This window comes from Portunus trituberculatus, chromosome 42, assembly GCF_017591435.1.
Source record: "Portunus trituberculatus isolate SZX2019 chromosome 42, ASM1759143v1, whole genome shotgun sequence".
In the NCBI taxonomy this organism is placed as follows: domain Eukaryota; kingdom Metazoa; phylum Arthropoda; class Malacostraca; order Decapoda; family Portunidae; genus Portunus; species Portunus trituberculatus.
In genome coordinates this window covers 12059290-12079437 of record NC_059296.1, presented here as the reverse complement: position 1 = coordinate 12079437, position 20148 = coordinate 12059290, and the positions used below count along the sequence as shown (strand labels likewise).

General features: G+C 36.1%; 1 protein-coding gene across 1 annotated transcript in view; it reads left to right on the top strand.

Annotated features, from left to right (window-relative positions):
• The first annotated feature begins 1231 nt into the window (after window positions 1-1231).
• The window catches only part of LOC123517672 (transferrin-like), a 35396-nt gene continuing 16479 nt past the window's right edge, over window positions 1232-20148 (top strand). The window contains exons 1-14 of the mRNA XM_045277995.1: window positions 1232-1388; window positions 3013-3133; window positions 3379-3466; window positions 3925-4043; window positions 4575-4738; window positions 5822-5909; window positions 6087-6241; window positions 6734-6900; window positions 7396-7514; window positions 8416-8647; window positions 10401-10567; window positions 11042-11350; window positions 12229-12368; window positions 19800-19906. Of these exons, the coding sequence (XP_045133930.1) occupies window positions 3019-3133; window positions 3379-3466; window positions 3925-4043; window positions 4575-4738; window positions 5822-5909; window positions 6087-6241; window positions 6734-6900; window positions 7396-7514; window positions 8416-8647; window positions 10401-10567; window positions 11042-11350; window positions 12229-12368; window positions 19800-19906 (1970 nt within the window). The 5' untranslated portion in view covers window positions 1232-1388; window positions 3013-3018. The remainder of the gene's footprint in view (window positions 1389-3012; window positions 3134-3378; window positions 3467-3924; window positions 4044-4574; window positions 4739-5821; window positions 5910-6086; window positions 6242-6733; window positions 6901-7395; window positions 7515-8415; window positions 8648-10400; window positions 10568-11041; window positions 11351-12228; window positions 12369-19799; window positions 19907-20148) is intronic.

Here is a 20148-nt window from a genome sequence, read left to right as displayed (position 1 = left end):
AGAGGACTGTTGATTGTAAGATAATTAGAGTAGAGCCGTTGAGGTCGGTGCTGCCTACAACATACAGCATGTACTGTACAGCGAGCAGACATCCCTCAATGATTGTTTACTATTTATTTAGGCGTGACATCCCATCATTAGTTACGAGTGTCTATTTCCACATTTTCACTTCCATTTATTTTACCCAGAGCATTACAATGCTCAACAGAAGGGACATTTCTAGAACTGATGTCATTATAGGGCCTAATTATTACGTACAGTTTCTTTCTTTTTTTTTTTTTCTTTTTTTTTGACAGTATTGTATCACATTATTTATATATATATATATATATATATATATATATATATATATATTTTTTTTTTTTTTTTTTTTCTACTTCTTACCAATGCTGCTGCTACAGCAACAACAACAACAACTACAACAACAACCACAACGTACAATATCTAGAATAACAACTGGAACAACAACAATAACAACAACAGCAACTACTACTACTACTACTACTACTACTACTACCACTACTACTACTTCTGCTGCTGCTGCTGCTGCTGTTACTACTACTACTACTACTACTACTACTACTACTACTACTACTACTACTACAAGTCTACAACTACTACTACTTAACTCTCACGTCTTTCTTTCTTCATTAATACTCTTTCACATGTAGAATTATTGGGCTAATGTCGAGTCATTGGTTCCTACAGTGGACAGCATTCTCACCTAAGTTTAAATTGACCACAACAGGCATTGATACGGAAGATAACACACAAGTAAATTAGATTAAACATATATTTCGACCTACTCTATGATGGTCTTGAAGTTGCTGGTCTACATGCTGGCCGAATGTTTTCATCGGTATATACATTCAATAAGTTGTAAGTATCTAGATCACGATCAGTGGGAGTAGATGATAGCGGGCGACACGTGTTGGTGGCGGTGCGTCTTGATCACACAGGATTTCCCCTCATCATCGTCGTACATGAGGCAACGCAGACATGTCACTAAGGCCAACCGGTCGCAGCTGTTTGGTGATTCGGGCAGTTTATGAAGCTTGCGGAAGGGTATGCGCAGTATAAACATTTAATTTCTTGCTCCCGAATAATATCTATATAAAGTATTTATGGTATTATTGAAGTATGTACCTTGTTATATAAGTTTGTTCATCTGTAAAGTGTTTACAGGGCATGTTAACGACGTTAAAAATACGTTGTTTTGCATTAGCAGGAAACTTAAGGGGAAGGCCAGTGATCATGACGTAGTGATGGTAGAGAACCCCCTCGGCGAGGACAAGAGAGGTAGGCAACGGCCCTCAACCAACAGTGGGCAGCAGAAACCCACAGTGACTGCAATTGCGGAACTGTAGCTCGCTTCTGCTGGCAGCTAGGTAATGTAGTGTGTGTTCTTTTTTTTTTTTATACTATAGATGCTTTTTGGGAGGTCTATGACATGTACTGTAACACTGTTCTCATTATTATTTTCGTAATATGGACAGAAGGAAAGTGCTTACACGATGTGGGCTCCTGCGTGTTTTAGTAAGAATTTCCCTAGCATCACGTGATTGGTCTACAATGGTGATGTATCAGGCTTGATTGTGCATGACCTTTCAGTCTACTGAGATTTAATTGAATTGCAAATGGTCCCAAAATCGTTTTCTTTTAACCATAATGAGAGTAACCATTCAGTTTGCTTCAGTCAAATTGTCAATGAGAGGTCACGAGAAGGCTGTAAATACGTAGTAGATGGAAATTTTTCTGCCATTAATTCTTGCCATGCCAACACGCTTAGTGTACCTATTATTTGTAGTGTGATTATTCTTCCAGTATTTTTAGCGAGGCAAATGAAAATTAAATAAGAAACAGTAGAAAATAACGAGGGAGAGAATTAGCCGGGAACAGATGAATTGAAAAGAAAGCTTTGTAGATGGAAAAAAATATCGAGAAAAAAATATATAGTCTTGTCTTGATCAGCTTATGAAAACTTAATATGGTGGAGTACATGAAAGCTTTAAAAAAAAAAAAAAAAGTGAAGGTGAGTTAAGGATATGTAACTAATTTAATTTAGGTTGTTCATATTGTTTAACCAGTTTAACTATTAAAAAGGGTAAATACTCATCTTGGTACTGTTAATGAGCTTCTAGTGTTCACAAACATGTCAATCTCAGAAACAGCAAGATGGCTATACCAAGATGTATTAGACTAAGTCTAATACATCTTGGGCTATACTGTCTGTGTTGACATCCCTTCCATTGTGGGAAGCTGTCTGACAGGTAACTTTATGTATGTAGTCGAACTAGTCAAACATTTTTTCAGTTATTCTGATGAATTATTCTGATGTCAGTATTAAGGCGGGTTCAAACATGTCAAATTGCGACTAAAATTGCAAGTCGGTAGAGTTTCCGACTGAATATCGTTGGCTAGCTACTGGGAAAAACAGTCGCAAAATAAGACCAACATGTTTGTTTAGTTCAGTTGATTTTCGATTTTGTTTACATTGTGACGTCACAGAGAAAGGTTTGAAAATGTGGTGTCGATGTAGAGAAGAATGATTTGGAGTTGGTGAGGGAAAAGCACGTCTGGGACCCTTAAAGTGAATTCTACAGAAAAAAAAAAAAAAAAAAAAAAAACGCTTATGCCAATCGGTGTTCGAAGCGATGGCTTCCCTCTGTGCAGATGTTGTAGGAGGTGAGGATTGAATACTTGTGATGATTTAATTTGATCACAATCGTCATCGTTACCAGAGGAAGACATCTTGTTGGGTAGCTGTTTGTTTATATTCACTTCCGCCAACCATCTGATACTTCCCAGTCGCTATGTGTGAACGTGTTTCGACTAGAAGAATTCAGTCGATACTTTTAGTAACCTGCAATTTCAGTCGCATATTGACACGTGTGAATCCGTCTCTACTCTGCCTACATTAGTTTGCTATGTAACTTGTAAGTACCTACTTTTAAAGGTTAAATAATATTTCTTCATCCTATTCAGCCTATAAAGAAGTGCATTTGTTCCTAGGACTTTATGATGGCAGTGATAAAAGCTGTGGTAGTTTGGATGGGGCTGCTGTTGCTGTGGGGATTTCCAGCAGCCATGCCCAGAAGTGAACTACCTGGACTAACACGGAACATAGATAGAGGTATTGCTTGCATGTCACTCTGTGCCATCATCCAGATTTACTGTGATACGTACATATGATTCAGAGGAACCCAAATAATCTAAAACATAGTAGATACTTTTACTTGTAAGTGGTCAAGAATTTATTTTTAATTTCATTTTTTGTAACAAAATATATAAAAGGAACAACTAGGTATCCTGTCATGCATTCATACCAACACTGATTTTTCTTATTGAGTAGAAATAACTAAATCTTGTTTGTTCTAGCTTTTTTGTGTGTGGAAGCAGGGACTGACTGCTCCCACCTGACACAAGTGTCTGGGGGCATCATTAACTGCATTGTGGTCAGGGACAGGTAGGAGCTTATTTGTATTTCTTTTTAGCACATTAGAAAAGTATGTTTGTATATGTCATGATCATGGTAGTTGTTTGCATATATTCATCTTTGTATACACTTATATGTATATATATTTTATCATTAATGATAAGGTATTTGCAGTAGGATTATATTGATAAGGATACTGCTAGCATCATCGCAATTATTCACTCATAACACCCTCCAAACTTTTTAGATGAATCCACCACTTATTTCCTCCTATTTTGACTATTATATATGACACTCACAAGGCCTCACTGAGCTCCTGTTATGGATGCTCTATGTTTGTGTGAGAAAAAAGCAAGTTAAGTTGGAATCAGTGTAAAGAAAAGCAAATTAAGTGAAAATCAAGTGATTATTATTGGCAATTTACATACAGATTTGTAATAGAATTTATATATATTTTTTAGATATTATAATGATATTATTCTCAATAGGCTTGACTGCTTAAAGAAAATGAAAAGCAGGGAAGCAGACTTTGGTTACTTTGAAGCAGAAGACTTGAAAGTGGCTGCCAAATTCTTTGGGAATGAACAACAGGTGGTGTTCCAAGCTTGTGAGTATATCCTTTCAGTTGAGGAATGAAAATCTTTGTTTGTCACCTATTCACTTGAAACTTTATGAAAGTATTTTTTTAACATTAATTCACTGCCTAATGATTGGTTAGAATTGTTTATAAGAAAAATTTACATATTTTCAATTCTGAATCATTCATAGTGATTTAGTGGACTTATAAGTGATTACTATATACAGTATTGTTGAAAATAACATGTATGTCATTTATGCTATTCAAATAAAAAAAAAAATTTTTTTTTTTTTTTACTTTCTCATTTTCTTCTTGAAAATTTAGGGTGTATAATTGATGCATAAATGTAAAATAGTCAGTCATACTTTGGCTCCAAGGGGCCCTCAGGTGTGCTTGTTCAAATTCTGGTCTGGATAGGAAAAGCATCCATGCACTCACTATAACATTTCTCAAAATCCAAATCAAAGACTAGGGAAAAGATAAGAAATAATAGATAGATAAATAAACTAGATAAATAGAAAATATTTTGTATTTAGTGTATATATTTGTGTTTTTTTATAGTCAGCAAAGATGAAGTGCAACGTGCCTATCTACTTGTACACAATGCATCCAACCCAAAACCCAAGAGCCTGTGTCACCCAGGACTTCAGCTTCACCGCTCCTATCCACGAGCACTCTACCGCCCCATCACCCTTGATTCAGACATCTTCTTGCCAGATATTAAGGTTTGTGAAGATTTGTTTTGATTAGAAATTGTCATGTATGAATTCTTGCCTCTGAAATTATTTTTGTCAGGCAGGTTACTGCTTTTACAAAAACTTTGATACAATTTTTTTGAAAAGAGGTTTTCAATTTACTAAGTACAGGTTGAACCTCCCAAATCCAGCAACCACCGGACCTTAGACTTGCGGACCATGGAAAATTCCGAACTATAGGTGGTCCACAAAACACCCTCTATATACTTGCCCTGCATTATACAAGTGTAGCTGTAACATTGTTTTGATATATGATAGTTGTACATGAAAATATACATGCAGAAGTATATAGAAAAACACGTAAATTAAGTTCAACTTGGAAAATTTTTGCCTGCGCCATTATCATCTCGCCGGACACAGGGACGTTACCAGCGCGCCGAAGCTTAAATCACTGCTTTTATCCTCCTTAAGTGTTCTACAAACCTCCATGTTCTTCTTGCTCTCACACTCACTGTAAAACTTAAGAAGTTGATTCTTCTGCTTTTTTATATCATAGACGGTTGATGAGCCAATGTTGTACTGTTGGCATAGGCTCTGCACTGAAACATCTTTATCTAGCTTCCTCAATAGGTCCACTTTCTGTTGCACTGATATTGTCATATGTTTGTGCTTTTTCTTTGGTTCACACACAACACTATCACTTCCTGGTCGCTTGGAAGCCATGTTTAGGGGCAAATATTACAGAAAATTTTTTTTATGCACCTGGGGGGTGGTGCTTGCAATGAGCGGCAGCGTGGTACTGATCCAAATTTGACCCAGAATGCCCCGGCTCCAAAACACATTACAGCGCTGCCGCGTCCTAGCGGTGGTCCGGCAAATTACTCTGGCCAATTCAAAAATTCCGGCACACAAAAAATTTGCCCGATTACAGGTGTTCCCGAATGAAAGAATACCGGATTAAGGAGGTTCAACCTGTAGATGAAAAGTTTTTTTTCATTGTTGCTTTGTATTGTAACAAATATTGTACAGTATAAGGTGTTCATGCAATCTTATGTGCCAATATGTCTCATGCCATCTATGGATGATATAATGTCAATTTATTTTACATTGTAGGCACACATTGAGAGACTCAGTGAAGCATGGACTTCAGCCTGCATTCCAGGACCTTGGTCTCTTGATCCAACTACAGACTGGGAGCTAAGTAAGGGTCTAGTCTTTAAGAAAGAGTGGATGACTTAAGGGATGTCTAAGGGATCCTGAATTTTTTACCTCTACGTAGGACTCAGGTTAGATATACTTTGAGATATTACTATCGTTTATGACCATTGAAAACTGTATAAACTGAATTTTTACAATATTGATCACTGTGCAATTTCAGAGCAACAACATCCTCACCTGTGTCGTGCCTGTTTACGTCAAACCTGTGATGAAGGTGATCCTTATGCTGGTTCTGGAACTCTTACATGTCTCTTGGACCATGCTGCTGATGCTGCCATTGTTTCTGATGTGGACTTGAGGAAATTGAGAGTTACAGTAAGACTGGGAAAATGTAAATAGGGAAAGAAATGGAATGAGTGACAAGATCTAAGGGTGATGTTATTCTAAATACATGGATTATGCTTTATTTAAATATATGAGGGGCTTCCACTCACACTAATATTTTGAAGGGTGAAATGAAAAACATTTTATCTTGTCACTCTCTTCCAACTGACTGTCTTCACCATCTCATTCCTCACTGCAATTATGTATCACTTCTTATGCTAATTTCATGTTCACTGCCCTTATGACCTGGGCGACTTTTTTTCTCTTTTCTTACTCTCCTTTTGGATGAAGATTGAAAATCTTTCTTACCATGATTTCAACTAAGAGGAAAGTTTATGGTGTGGGGACAGGATATTGGAAATATAGCTAGTAAGGAAGGTAAATAATAATATGCATTTATATTGATATGATTATTGTTATTTATTTTTCAATACATTTTTTTATATACATTATTGTTATTGATTTTACATTTGGTTATTGCAGAATCCTGATGTTGAGAGGCTGTTTCACTACTGTCGTAGTAATGATGGAGGATCAATCCAGCCTCTTGGAGACTCAACTGGCTTGAGAGAAGAACCGTGTGACTGGGGTAAGAGGCCTGTACCAGTCTTTATGTCTGCTTCCAGCTGTAACACCACAAAATGCCTAAGGTATGCTATTTTGAATTTTATGTTGATATGCATATGGTAAAGACATAGATATTTCTGTAACTGGATTGTTCTTATCATGAGGGAAATGTCTAGGACATAATATGCCCTAGATCTATATATTATATAGATTAACAAGATAAAAACTTTCATTCAGATATAAATGTTAATATCTATGACATGTGGTTCAAGGTGTAGAAGTTGTGAAGTAAAGAATTAGAAGGAAGTTTTTCATCCAAATAAATTTGCTTAGTATGATAGTGACTTGAAATTGAAGTGTAACCATATTTTCATGTTTTTTTAATTAATTGATTAATTAATTAAATTTTTTTTCAATATATTAGCATTTTTTTTTTTTTTTTTTTTTTTTCAAAATGTTCACTGCAGTGGAGCATAATGGCTATATAGTGTTTGATTTGTGTAGCTGTGACATATGTGATGAGCATCAATACCAACAGTCTTTGGTATACTTAATTATATAAAACAATTAACTTTCAGAAGCATAGATGTTCTTGCTGTTCAAAGTCATGCTGTGATGGAGACACTAAGGCTTCCACTTAAAACACAGATAACCCAACTTAACCAACCTCACACTCCTTCTGATATTATTGAAAAGGGTAAGGGTTTACTGTGGACAATACTTCAGATATGGATATTGCTTTGTATGATGTGATGCTATGATAATTTGCCACATGCTGTTAGTATCAGATAAGAATTATTTTAAATAATTTTCAGATTTTTCACCATTTTTGTATGAATACTAATTAAACAAGGACTTGAAAATAAGAAATTCTAACGTTACAAATATTTTCAGTTTTTGTTGCAATTTTTTTTTTCTTTTTTTGTACTTTGTCTCTCTCCAAAAAGTTATATTTGAATGTACTCATTCTTGACATTGAGGCAAATTAAAAGAAAAAGGCACTTATGTGGAAGACCACAGAGTGGGCTTTTTCACATGTAAGGCATGTGTCTACTATAAAAACTGCTTGAGAAGATAGATTTGACAAAAAATACTATTCTAAAGGGGACCACTAGTGCCTGCATCAAAGTAGGAGGGACTAAGGATAGCTTTGGACCACATTACTTATTTATATACTGGTTTTGAATTTCAATAAAAATATCATGGCCAAATAATGAATAACAAAGATTTAGTAAGAAAAAAAAAAAAAAGACCTGATGCACTGTTTAAAGTCCTCTTGAGTTGGATTAAAATGACTAATTCACCATATTCTGTCTTGGACCATTACATTAGTTTCTATCAAGCATATCACTTCATTATTCTTTGCTTACACTTAAGTTTAATACATATTCATAATAGGATGAAATTGTGTTGAAATATCCATTTTGAGTCTTTTCCCTAATTAGGGACTTATGGATTATGTTTTTGTTTTTTTCTATAGTTTATTCCCAAGTTGCACCACAGAGTAGCATTATGTACCTGTCCCTATTATTTTGGATGAAATTGATATTTTTATTATACCATTGGATTTTGGAATTAAAGTATATTCTATCCTGCAGCTGGGTACACGATTGATGACACTAGCCGGCAGAAAGTAGTGAAGTTTTGTACTCGCAATGAAGATGAGATGGCTAAGTGTGAAGACCTGGCTATGGTGACTCAAGCCTTTGATGCTGGAAGTGGGATTGGTATTGGCTGTGTACAAGAACGCATGAACTGGTATTCTCATATCTACTATGGAAATGCTGATGTCATTGCTTTGGACAGTGGCGATGTGTACCGATTCACCAAGTAAGTTCCACTCTATTTTCATTTACAGTGGTGCCTTGGAATACAAACTTAATCTGTTCAAAATTTTGTTCTTACTCCAAAATGTTCTTACTCCAAAGCATCAAAATACATGTATTCTTATGGAAGAAATCATAATTCGTTCCAAACCACCTCCCAAGACCAAAAAAAATGTATTTTTCACCTAATTTCTTATTTTTTGCATACTATTAATATATATACTACTACTACTATTATGCTATAACTATAAAAGACAGGAAAATAAAGCAGGAAAGTAAGCAAAATGTAATATAATGAAAATTCAACTTCTCGTGGTCAGAAACAAGCGTTACCACATCCTTCTCATGTGACTCCATCAAGTCAGCACCACACACTCTTATATAAGCCAATAAGTTTTTCTTTGATATACTGCATTCATTATGGAAAATACATGAGGGAAGTAAGCAAATTGTAATATGAAACTTAAACTTCTTCGTGGTCAGAAACAAGCGTCAACACATCCTCCTCAGACGACTCCATCACTCTTATCTAAACCAATAACGAGATAAAAATAACAATTCCACTATTATCATGCATCATATGTTTCTGAACTACTTACTTATCCATGGAAATACACGTATATCTTATATCTCACCAAGAAATACATAAAAAAGGATAAAATACAGCATACTGACGTATGTGTTCTCATCATCCTCATGCTTGGCGCCCTCACGCTTCCACAAACATATCCTTGTAAAAGCTGATACGTGTTTGGCTAAGTGTCCACCATCTTGAAAACAATGGGCCAATGACAGGCCTCAATATATGATAGATAGCCTCAAGCATAAACAAACTGTGTGTCATAAAGGAGCACGCACGGTCCAGATATAAGATATATCTAGACTGTGGGAGCGCGGCTTCTGAAAAGCACAATGGTCATGCCTGACGGGCTCTAACATACGAGCCACAATTGTGCTGGACAGGCTATAAGGGTTAAGGCTTTTAATTCATGAGCTGGATACTCTCTCTTTCCCTCGGATCTTCTAGAATCTTCCATACGTATGTCTGTATGTCTCGTGACCATGTGTGCTGCTATGCTAGGCAGTGATCTTAATAACTAAAAAAACTTAATATTGTTATCCATGGCACTACAAAACAAAAACAAAACAATTGTAAACAACACTCCTGAGGCACTGAGGCAGTGTGGTGCCCCAGCATGCAGTCAGCTGATCGCGCAGTGCTGCGCGCAATTTGTTGACCGTGTTTGTTTTTTTGTTCACACTCCAAAGCAAAGTTCGTTCTCCAATGCAAAAAAAAAAAAAAAGAAACCAATTTTTTTTTTGTAATCCAAATTGTTCATACTCAAAAGCGTACCACTGTAGTTGTTCAGAGTATCCAGTATGCAATTTCTTTTTTCTTATTTTTTGTTATTTCATACTTACCCAAACTTATTTACCTAATAGAATTACTATTTCAAAGTTGTTTTATATGTATCTTTATTCAAATTTGAATAAAATTTGTAATAATGCAATGACATAATATGTACTATGTACAGAAAAATGTCTCTATCATATGTGCATCAATCTGCCTTGTATACAGTTTGTCCTTACTGTTTCATAGCCTTAGTCACAAGTGAACCCTTTTAAAAGTTTAATTGTTGGTTATGTTATATAGTTATGGTTATGAACCTGTGTGGCTACATGATGAGATGCACACTATAGTTAAGACTAAGATGTTGCTACATTGAGCATAACAATGTATGTATATCTTTCCTTAGAGACTTTGGATTTCAACGGCTACTGAGTGAAGTATATGACACAAAAACTGGCAGACATACTTCGTCATACTATGCTGTGGCTGTTGTGAAGGCTAATTCCAACATCACATCCTTCAGCCAACTACGGGGTCACAAATCATGTCACACAGGCATTGACAAGACAGCAGGTAAAAATTAAGGAATCATTGAACCTTAAAGTAGATATTTGTAAGGAAAGTTATTGATAGATGTTTTATGAATGCTGATGGGACCCATGTGTCTCATTGTGTGTGTAATGTTGAGTCTCTTCCAGAAGTAAAACTTTGTATCCTTCATCATACTATGTACATGTTATAGTTTGTGTTTTTTTCGATGTTTTTATATTTTTTTACCAAGATAATGGTAAGCTGGAAACCCATGGAGATTCACAGATGATGATATTGATTTTCATATTAGAGTTGTTATTTTAGTGACTGGCATCAAGTTTAGCTCAGTTGTAGTATCAAATTGTTGGGAGAACTCATTTATTTTGAGACAATTTTTTAAAAAGTTGATGCAGGTAATTAAAAGTATGATAATTGGGTATTTATACTAATTTACCATCATTTATTATATTTTATGATAAATTGTTTATGTATTTTTAATATGTATTCATTCAATAGGATGGAAACTCCCTGTTGCTACTCTGCTGAACCTGGGTCTCATCAATCCACAACACTGTAACTATGTTGATGCCATAGCAGAGTTCTTCTCAAGTGGGTCCTGTGCTCCTGGAGCTAATAATACCATGTACAATGCACAAAAGCATTATGTGGACAGACTCTGCAGTCTGTGCATTGGTGAAGGTGAAAACAAGTGCCTCAGAGGAGGTGCTGAGCCTTTCTACTCTTACACTGGTGCCTTCAGGTGTCTGGTACATGGTGGTGGTGATGTGGCATTTGTCAAGCACACTACTGTTCCAGATAATACTGGTGAGTGATGGATTTTTATATATTTTCTATTTATGGCAGAAAAGCACATTCGTGGAGTGGGTGAAGAGAACACCAAATGAGATAAATGACAGTGCAAGAAGGAAGAGTGATTGTGTGATAGAGGTGATTGGAAAGAAACTGGTGAGTGCTTGAAAATAACTCAGTCATTTTAACCTTGGTGAAAGGGTGAAGGCACACCTGACATGACCCATTGATGTGCTGGATGTTCTGTAGGAAGTTTATAAATTAGAGGAAAAGCACTTTGAAATGTAAAGAAAATGCCCTAGCCTTATCCCTTTGAAGTCTTATGATCCTCACGGGATGCCCTCAGTTACTCTCCCTAGCTCCTTGACTTGTCTCTTGTTGAAACACATTAAAATAGTTTTTGATTCATATTCAGTAAATTTTCTCACAACCCAGCAACAACAAATGTTGATCTGCATTGTAGTAGCACAGGCTAATAAGGAAGTATGTTATGCTTAACGCCTATCAGTAAACAGAAAATAATTAGCTGGGACAAACTGACTTATTGGCATCTCAAGTGCATCTCTCTTCTTCACTCATGCCAATAGTATCAATGACCAGTATTGAGCAAGTTACTAGTATCAATACTTATTGTTTGTGGTGATGTGTAACTGTTTTTTTTGGGGGTTTAAATTCACTATGTTTTGTTCATGTTGTGGTGTTTCTTGCAGTGAGTGTGAGACAGGCAAGTCACAGTGATATCGTTCAATCATAGATTTTCACATATCAGGCTTGAATGGTGTCAATTTTTATGTTTCTTTAATTGATTTTATTCTATTAATTTAATTTATATATATATTTTAATTTAGTTTTGTTTATTCATTTATTATGTATTTTTTTTTGTCTGTTGTCAGATGGCAACAATAATGAAGAATGGGCAATGTCACTGCGGTCTGGTGATTTCAAGCTTCTATGTCCCTTATATGGTAGTGCCAATACAGCGGCCGTCAGTGAATTTCGGACTTGCAATCTTGCTTTAGTACCTGCACATGAGGTAAGAAAGTAATAGTACATACTTATTCAAACTGTGCATATACTGTGCGTAATTCACCTCGGTCATTTGCTGGTCACCCAGCCAGTCTTCCCCATTACGGAGTGAGTTCAGAGCTCATAGACCGATCTTCGGGTAGGACTGAGACTACAGTGTGTGCGTATTTACCTAGTTGTATTTACCTAGTTGTAGTTTTACAGGGCCTGGGCTTTACGCTCGTGTGGTCCCGTCTCCATATCTATATTTGTCCACTTTTTCTTTAAAACTATGCACACTTGTTGCTGACACCACTTCTTCACTCAAACTGTTCCAAGTCTCAACACATTTTTGCGGGAAACTATATTTTTTAACATGTCTCAGACATCTTCCCTTCCTCAGTTTTTTACTATGCGATCTTATGCTTCGAATGTCGTATTCATCTCTCAGGATCAGTTTCTCATTATCCACTTCATCCATTCCGTTGATCAATTTATAAACTTGTATCAGAGTGTGTGTGTGTGTGTTCATATATATATATATATATATATATATATATATATATATATATATATATATATATATATATATATATATATATATACACCTAGCCCTCCGTTATCGCACCCTTCTGTTATCGCGTTTAGGTGTTATTGTGCACTTATGAAAATCTACAAAATTCAGTTTTATCGCATCTGGAAAGTTGTTATCGCGCATCCGTAGTAGTAGTAGTAGAAGTAGTAGTACTACCCATATCCCAACCACACAGCGACGAATGTTTAGATGGGGGTAAGAGGAGGAGGAAGAGTTAGAGGGGGAGAAAGATGATCATGATAATGGTTAATAATATATTACCAAATATTATTAACCATTTCATTCATTTCAGATTGTCAAATGTTAATAAGCTACACCAGTATTAATCATAATAGATTTAGGGTAACAGGAAAATTTTTTAGGAAAATTTTTGGGTTGAGCCACCAGTTTATTTATTTCCTATTTATTCTTTACTTCCGTTATCGCATTTTCCGCTATCGCACGGTTTTTTAGGCACCAATTTCACTCGATAACGGAGGGTTAGGTGTGTGTGTATGTGTATATATATATATATATATATATATATATATATATATATATATATATATATATATATATATACACACACACACACACAGGCAAACCCCGCTTAATGAAGGTTCACACAACAAAATTCGCAACAGTGAAGGTTTCATTTTACTACCATCTGCTTGTTTAACGAACACCAAACTCGCTTTAATGAAATTTTATCCAGGTAATTTTTTCCAAGTTTGAAAGCACCGCCGTATCACGCAAGCCGACAGGCTTTTGAATACACCAGCGCCTCTCATGGACAAAACACGCACCACTCACTCCCCTAGTTCAAAACAATAACAGTGTCAGCAGCAGCTCATCTTCCCTCCCTCTACATGCCACCAAAATGCCCTGCAATGTCACCTAGTGTTGCTAAAAAGACCAGAAAGTCTCTTACTCTTGAAGTGAAGCTGGATATTATTCACAGACACGAGAGAGGCGAGAAAACTAATAGCATTGCTCTCCACCATCTTGACTCTATCTACTATCTCTACTATTTTCAAGTCAGAAGACTCTATTAAGAAGGCTGGTGAGACCGTATCTTCCTTGCAAGCTAAAAGAACCACCTGAACTCGTGACTCTGCAATAGATAAAATGGAAAGCCTTGTAGAAATGTGGTACATAAGTTTTGTATTCGGTAGAATGATGCGCCCTTTGTTTACACTCCACAGGTTGCCAGCTAGCATATTTTCCGCTCCACTCTCCTCCCTTCATAAATTTAAGATCATCAGCATTATAATGTTACTTACATATATGCATTAGTGTACATTATAATGACTTAGTCTTGAATTAAACTGCTTAAATGTTTAACTTCACAATTTTTACAATTTTTACTTTCATTAAACCTTTCACTGTACTATGATGCACTCTCGCTTTGTTTACTCTCAATGGAAGCTCAAGTCAGGGATTAAACTTGTTATAATTGGTTCGCTTAATGAAAATTCGCTTAAACGAAGGGGTTTTTAGGAACGGAACCCCTTCGTTAAGTTGCCTGTATATATATATATATATATATATATATATATATATATATATATATATATATATATATATATATATATATATATATATATATATATATATATATATATATATATATATATATATATATATATATATATATCTTTTAGTCATGTTTCATTGAAGGTGATGGATAATTCAGCATTTATTATTTTTTCTACATCTTAAGCAGTTCTCTCACTCATTAAATCCCTAGATTTTGACATAGTGTGGCAAATAAAGCACTACTAAACACCCAAGTCATGTAAATCCAGAGGCCTGCCACAGAACAGGACAGCACAGAAAACCACTCTTTTGTCTAGTAATATATATATATATATATATATATATATATATATATATATATATATATATATATATATATATATATATATATATATATATATATTATATTGTCTTCAACCACACACATGGTTGTAAACAAAGGCTCCCTGGTCCCTCCCTCCTCTGCTGCAAGCATCAGAATAACATTCTCCTGCATTCTGTCTGTAGTTTTTCATTTATAAACTTACATTAACACCAAAAGCTTATTAGTGGTGAAAATATCTGGTAATTGAATGGTTGCACACATGGTTGTAAATAAAGCTTTAGCCTCTCCCTTCTTGCAGCCACCATTGTCCCGTTCTGATACCAGTATTACTGGTAATACTGAAGCAAAATACCAGCATTCCGGTATATTGGATACCGGTGTGCATCCCTAGTCTTGCTGCAGTTGTGAGAAAATAACATTCTTCTGTTTTCTGTTGGTAGTTTTTCATTTAGAAACTTATAATGCCACTAAAGTGGCTTATTAGTGGTGAAAATAAGGAAGCTAGTGAGAGTGCAAGTATTTGTGAGCCACAGCCCTCCACAGGAATCACACCAGATGTACCTAGTTGTAGTTTTACAGGGCCTGGGCTTTTACGCTCTTGCTGGGACCTGCATGGAGACTTTAGAGGCGTGACCACCTGGAGTGGTGCCATAGGGTAGGCGAGGCGATTTCTCAGATTATGTGAGGGTATATTCCTGAAGGGATCGTGTAATGTAAAAATTGGATAAGATAAACATGATTACTGAATTAAACTGTACAGTACATGTGTGCCCCGTCTCCATGGGGACACCTGGTCATACCTAGTGGCCGCATCACAGAACTAAATCAGCTGCGTAACTTGATTTTCTTTATCCAATTTTTCTTTAAAACTATGCACACTCGTTGCTGTCACCACTTCTTCACTCAGACTGTTCCACGTCTCAACACATCTTTGCGGGAAACTATATTTTTTTATATCTCTTAGACATCTTCCTTTCCTCAGCTTTTTACTATGCGATCTTGTGCTTCGACTGTCATATTCTTCTCTCAGGAGCAGTTTCTCATTATCCACTTGGTCCATTCCGTTGATCAATTTATAAACTTGTATCAGATCCCCTCTCTCCCTTCTCTGTTCCAGAGTTGGTAGATCCATAGCCTTTAGTCTCTCCTCATATGTCATCCCTTCAAATTCTGGAACCATTCTTGTAGCCATTTTTTGTAGTCTCTCCAGCTTCTTTATGTGTTTCTTTTATGGGGTCCACACTACCCCTGCATATTCCAATCTGGGTCTTATTATAGTACTTATCAATTTCTTCATCATTTCTTTGTCCATGTAGTGAAATGCTAATTCAATATTCCTTAGCAAATTATATGTCTCTCTGAAGATTTTATCTATATGGCTTACTGGTTGATTGTTTTCTTCCATCGTCACCCCAAGTCCTTTTCCTATTTTTACTTTCTCCAGTTCTACTCCATCTCCCATCTTGTAGATTCCCACTGGTCGTCTTTCACTCTTTCCCATTTCCATGACATGGCTTTTGTCCACATTGAATTCCATCTCCCACTTTTTACTCCATTCCCAGATCTTATTTAGGTCTTCCTGCAGTATTTCACAATCCTCTTTTTTGCACAGTTTCGCATCGTCAACAGATTTATGTAGCTGTTCACTCCTTCTGGCATGTCATTTATATATATGAGGAAAAGTATTGGCGCCAGTACTGACCCCTGTGGCACTCCGCTTTCTACTGCTCTCCACTCGGACTTCATATCTTTGACTACCGTCCTTATTTCTCTCCCCCTCAAGTAATTTTCCATCCATTTCAATGTGCTTCCTTTTAAGCCACCCTTCTCCTCTAACTTCCACAGTAACCTTGCATGTGGCACTTTATCAAATGCCTTTTTAAATCCAAATAAATACAATCAACCCATCCTCTCTCTCTTGTACTCTGTCAACTATTCTAGAGTAGAAACTCAGTAAATTTGTTACACACGACCGCCCTTTTCTAAAACCAAATTGGCTATTTGATAATAATTTGTTGTCTTCAAGGAACTCGATCCATTGTTTCTTTATTACTCTTTCACACATCTTGCATATTACACTAGTTAGTGATACCGGTCTGTAATTTAAAGGTTCTTCCTTCCTTCCGCTCTTATATATGGGAACCACCTCAGCTCTTTTCCATTCTACTGGTACTGTTCCATTTTCTATTGAGCATTTTATGATGTTGTATATAGGACTTGCTAGTTCTTCCCTACATTCTTTTAGTATTCTGCCTGAGACTTCATCCGGTCCCATTGCCTTTTCTTCATCCAGTTCCTTCATTAACTCTTTTATTTCAAGCTTGGTTACTTTAATCTCTTTCATATAGATGGTCTCTATTACCCTGTGGCCTTTCAAATTTGGACTCCTTACTAAAGACCTCTTGAAATTTACAATTTAACAGTTCTGCCATACTTTAGACGTCTTCCACCATCCCATTCTCTCCTTTTAACCTTTCAATTGTTTCTTTTGTCGTATTTTTCCATTGATGAATCTGTAGAACAATTTTGGTTGCTCCTTGCATTTTTCGACAATGTCCCTTTCATAGTTCCTCTCCTCTTCCTTCCTCACTTTAACATATTCATTTCTCGCTGTCTTGAAGTTTTCCTTATTTACTGCATTTCTATTTCTCCTCCACCTTTTCCATGCTCCATCTCTTTTCTCCTTTGCCCTGGCACACCTTGCGTTAAACCAATCTTTTTTTCCTTCTTCTTTAGGTCTATATTTCGGGACATATTCCCTGACTCCTGTTCTGTATATTTCCAAAAATAAGTTATATTTCTTCTGCACCCCCTCAGTGTTTTCCATCTCCTCCCAGTTAACGTATTTGAAATAGTTCTTGAGATTCTCAATATCAGCCTTTCTGTAATTTAGTCGGTCTTCTTTGTATGATTCGTCTCTATCTTCTTTTCCCTCTTCTATATCCATTTCTAAAATTACATGGTCACTCTTTCCCAATGGGCACTTACGTATATCTTATATCATCGTTCATTTGTATACCCTTTGTAAAAACCAGGTCCAACCTTGCCGGCTCGTCGTTTCCTCTGAATCTTGTGCTTTCCTTTACTCTCTGGTCCATCATATTGTCTATCATTAGGTTCAAGAATCTTTATCCGCAGGTTTCTTCTCCCATACCACTTTCATAATTTTCCCAGTCCACTTCTTTACAGTTGAAGTCTCCTACTAATAACACTTTTTTCCTTTCTCTGATGACTCGTTAGACTCCTTATTGTGTCTTCTATCATGTCTTTATATTCTTCATTGGTCCATGAATTTGTTTTCGGTGGCACATATGTTCCAATGATTTTTATCTCTTTTTTTATTAATATGCATCTTAATATACAATACTCCCGCTTCTCCTTCCCCATATTCCACTTGGTTTACCACCAACTCTTTCCTTAATATTATCATAACTCCTCCTCCTGCTTTACCCCCTCTGTCTTTCCTCCATACATTATATCTATTATCTATGTCTATTTTGATTGTCTCATTCAATTTTGTTTCAGCCAGGCATACAATATCCGGTTCTTCTTTCTTTATGTAATCTTTTATTTCTAATTTACTTGATAGAACCCCGTCAATGTTCGTATACATCATTTTTAGTTTCTTGCCCTTATCACTTTTAGTTAAACTTGCTCCACTGTTTCCTCTTCCTTCTCTCTTATATACCATTTCCTTATCCTGTCTCCTAGAATTTTCCAAAAATGCCTTTTCTCCTCCTCTGACCTTTCATTATTTTTTTTCCTTACTGCTGCCAGTTCATTGTATCTCTTCCTTTCTTCCTCATTTCTATTTATATATATATATATATATATATATATATATATATATATATATATATATATATATATATATATATATATATATATATATCCTTGCAGCCTTCCGTTTCCCAGAGTTTTGTAGTTCTGTATAATACCTCTTCTGTTGCTGCTTGTGATTTTAGTAGTATCTTTATTGGCCTTGTTGTTCCATCTTGGTAAGGTCCCATTCTATGTATTTCCTCTACTTCCTCCTCTAGGTTCTGCCTATCTTTGCTGTTTAGATTTTTTAGTAGGTCCTTGATTAATTTCAATTCTTCTTTTTCCTGTCTTGGCCTATATTTTACATTTTTTCTTTCATTCCAAATATGATTACACTTTTTCTTTTCTGCAATTTCCCTTACTATGTTTTCTTTTTCCTTAAGGACTCCTATCATTTTGTTTGCCATGTTCTCGTCTCTTACTTTTAGTTGTTCCTGGATCACTTCCTGAAAATGATCTTTGTCTTTCTTCTCCTGGACTCTCCATGCCTGTACTTCTTTCTGAATCACATCCTGTACTTTTTCCTCTTCTTTGTTAACTAGATCTTTCAGGTCCTCTTTTTCTTTCTCTACTTTAACGAGTCCTTCCTCCATCTGTTGCTTGTACTTGGTTAGTTCATTTCTCAGTTCCGCGTTCTCAGCCCTTAGCCTAGCCTCGTTTTCTTCCACTTTTTTATCCTTTCTTTCAAGTTCAGAAACTCTTTCTCCTGTTCATCATTCTCTTTACTTCTCATGCTCTCCCTTATCCAGTTGTCTAATTTTTTCTCCAAAGTTAAAACTCGCCTATGGAGGGTAGTTGTTTTCTCATCGAATCCTTCAAATCTACTCTCTCCCTCGTCAACATGATCATCCTCTCCTTGTACTCTTTCCCTATTTCCATACTTGCATATGGGTGTAAGTTCTTTCTGACTCATGATGCCTCTCAGTGTAAATCCTGGAGACTATTGCTACACAAGACACATAATTGCCCAGGCCTCTGTAAACTCACAACCTTTGGAGATCAGCTGATTGCGGGAGCGTTGTTCCATGCGTCTGTTCCTGACCATTGTGCCCACGTGTGTGTGTGTGTGATTTTTATATACATATCTATACCTTTCTATTGAAAAACTTAAGACATGATAGATATTGTAGAGTAAGAAGTGTGATGCTAACCATGACTGATTATAGTGCCAATAATAAGGTAAGTCTTTATATCTATAGGTTGTCTCGAGGAGAATGTCTGATGACCGAAAGAAAATGGTCCGGCAAGCACTGCTGGGAGTGTCACAAGTATTTGGTAAAACATCCCCTGGACTCCAAACATTTAGGTGTGTGTTAATTGTGTGTGTCATTGCTCTCTAACTATGAATTGCTATAGTACAGTGGTACCTTGAGATACGAGCTGCCTGAGATATTATTTTTTTGAGATATGAGCTACGATTTGGTAATTTTTTTATTTTGAGATATAAGCAAAATATTGAGATACGACTCATACTTGGGGATGCTGCTACTATTGTCGTCAGCTTGGCGCGTCGCTCCAGCCTCAGCTCAGCTAATATCTACATGTTTC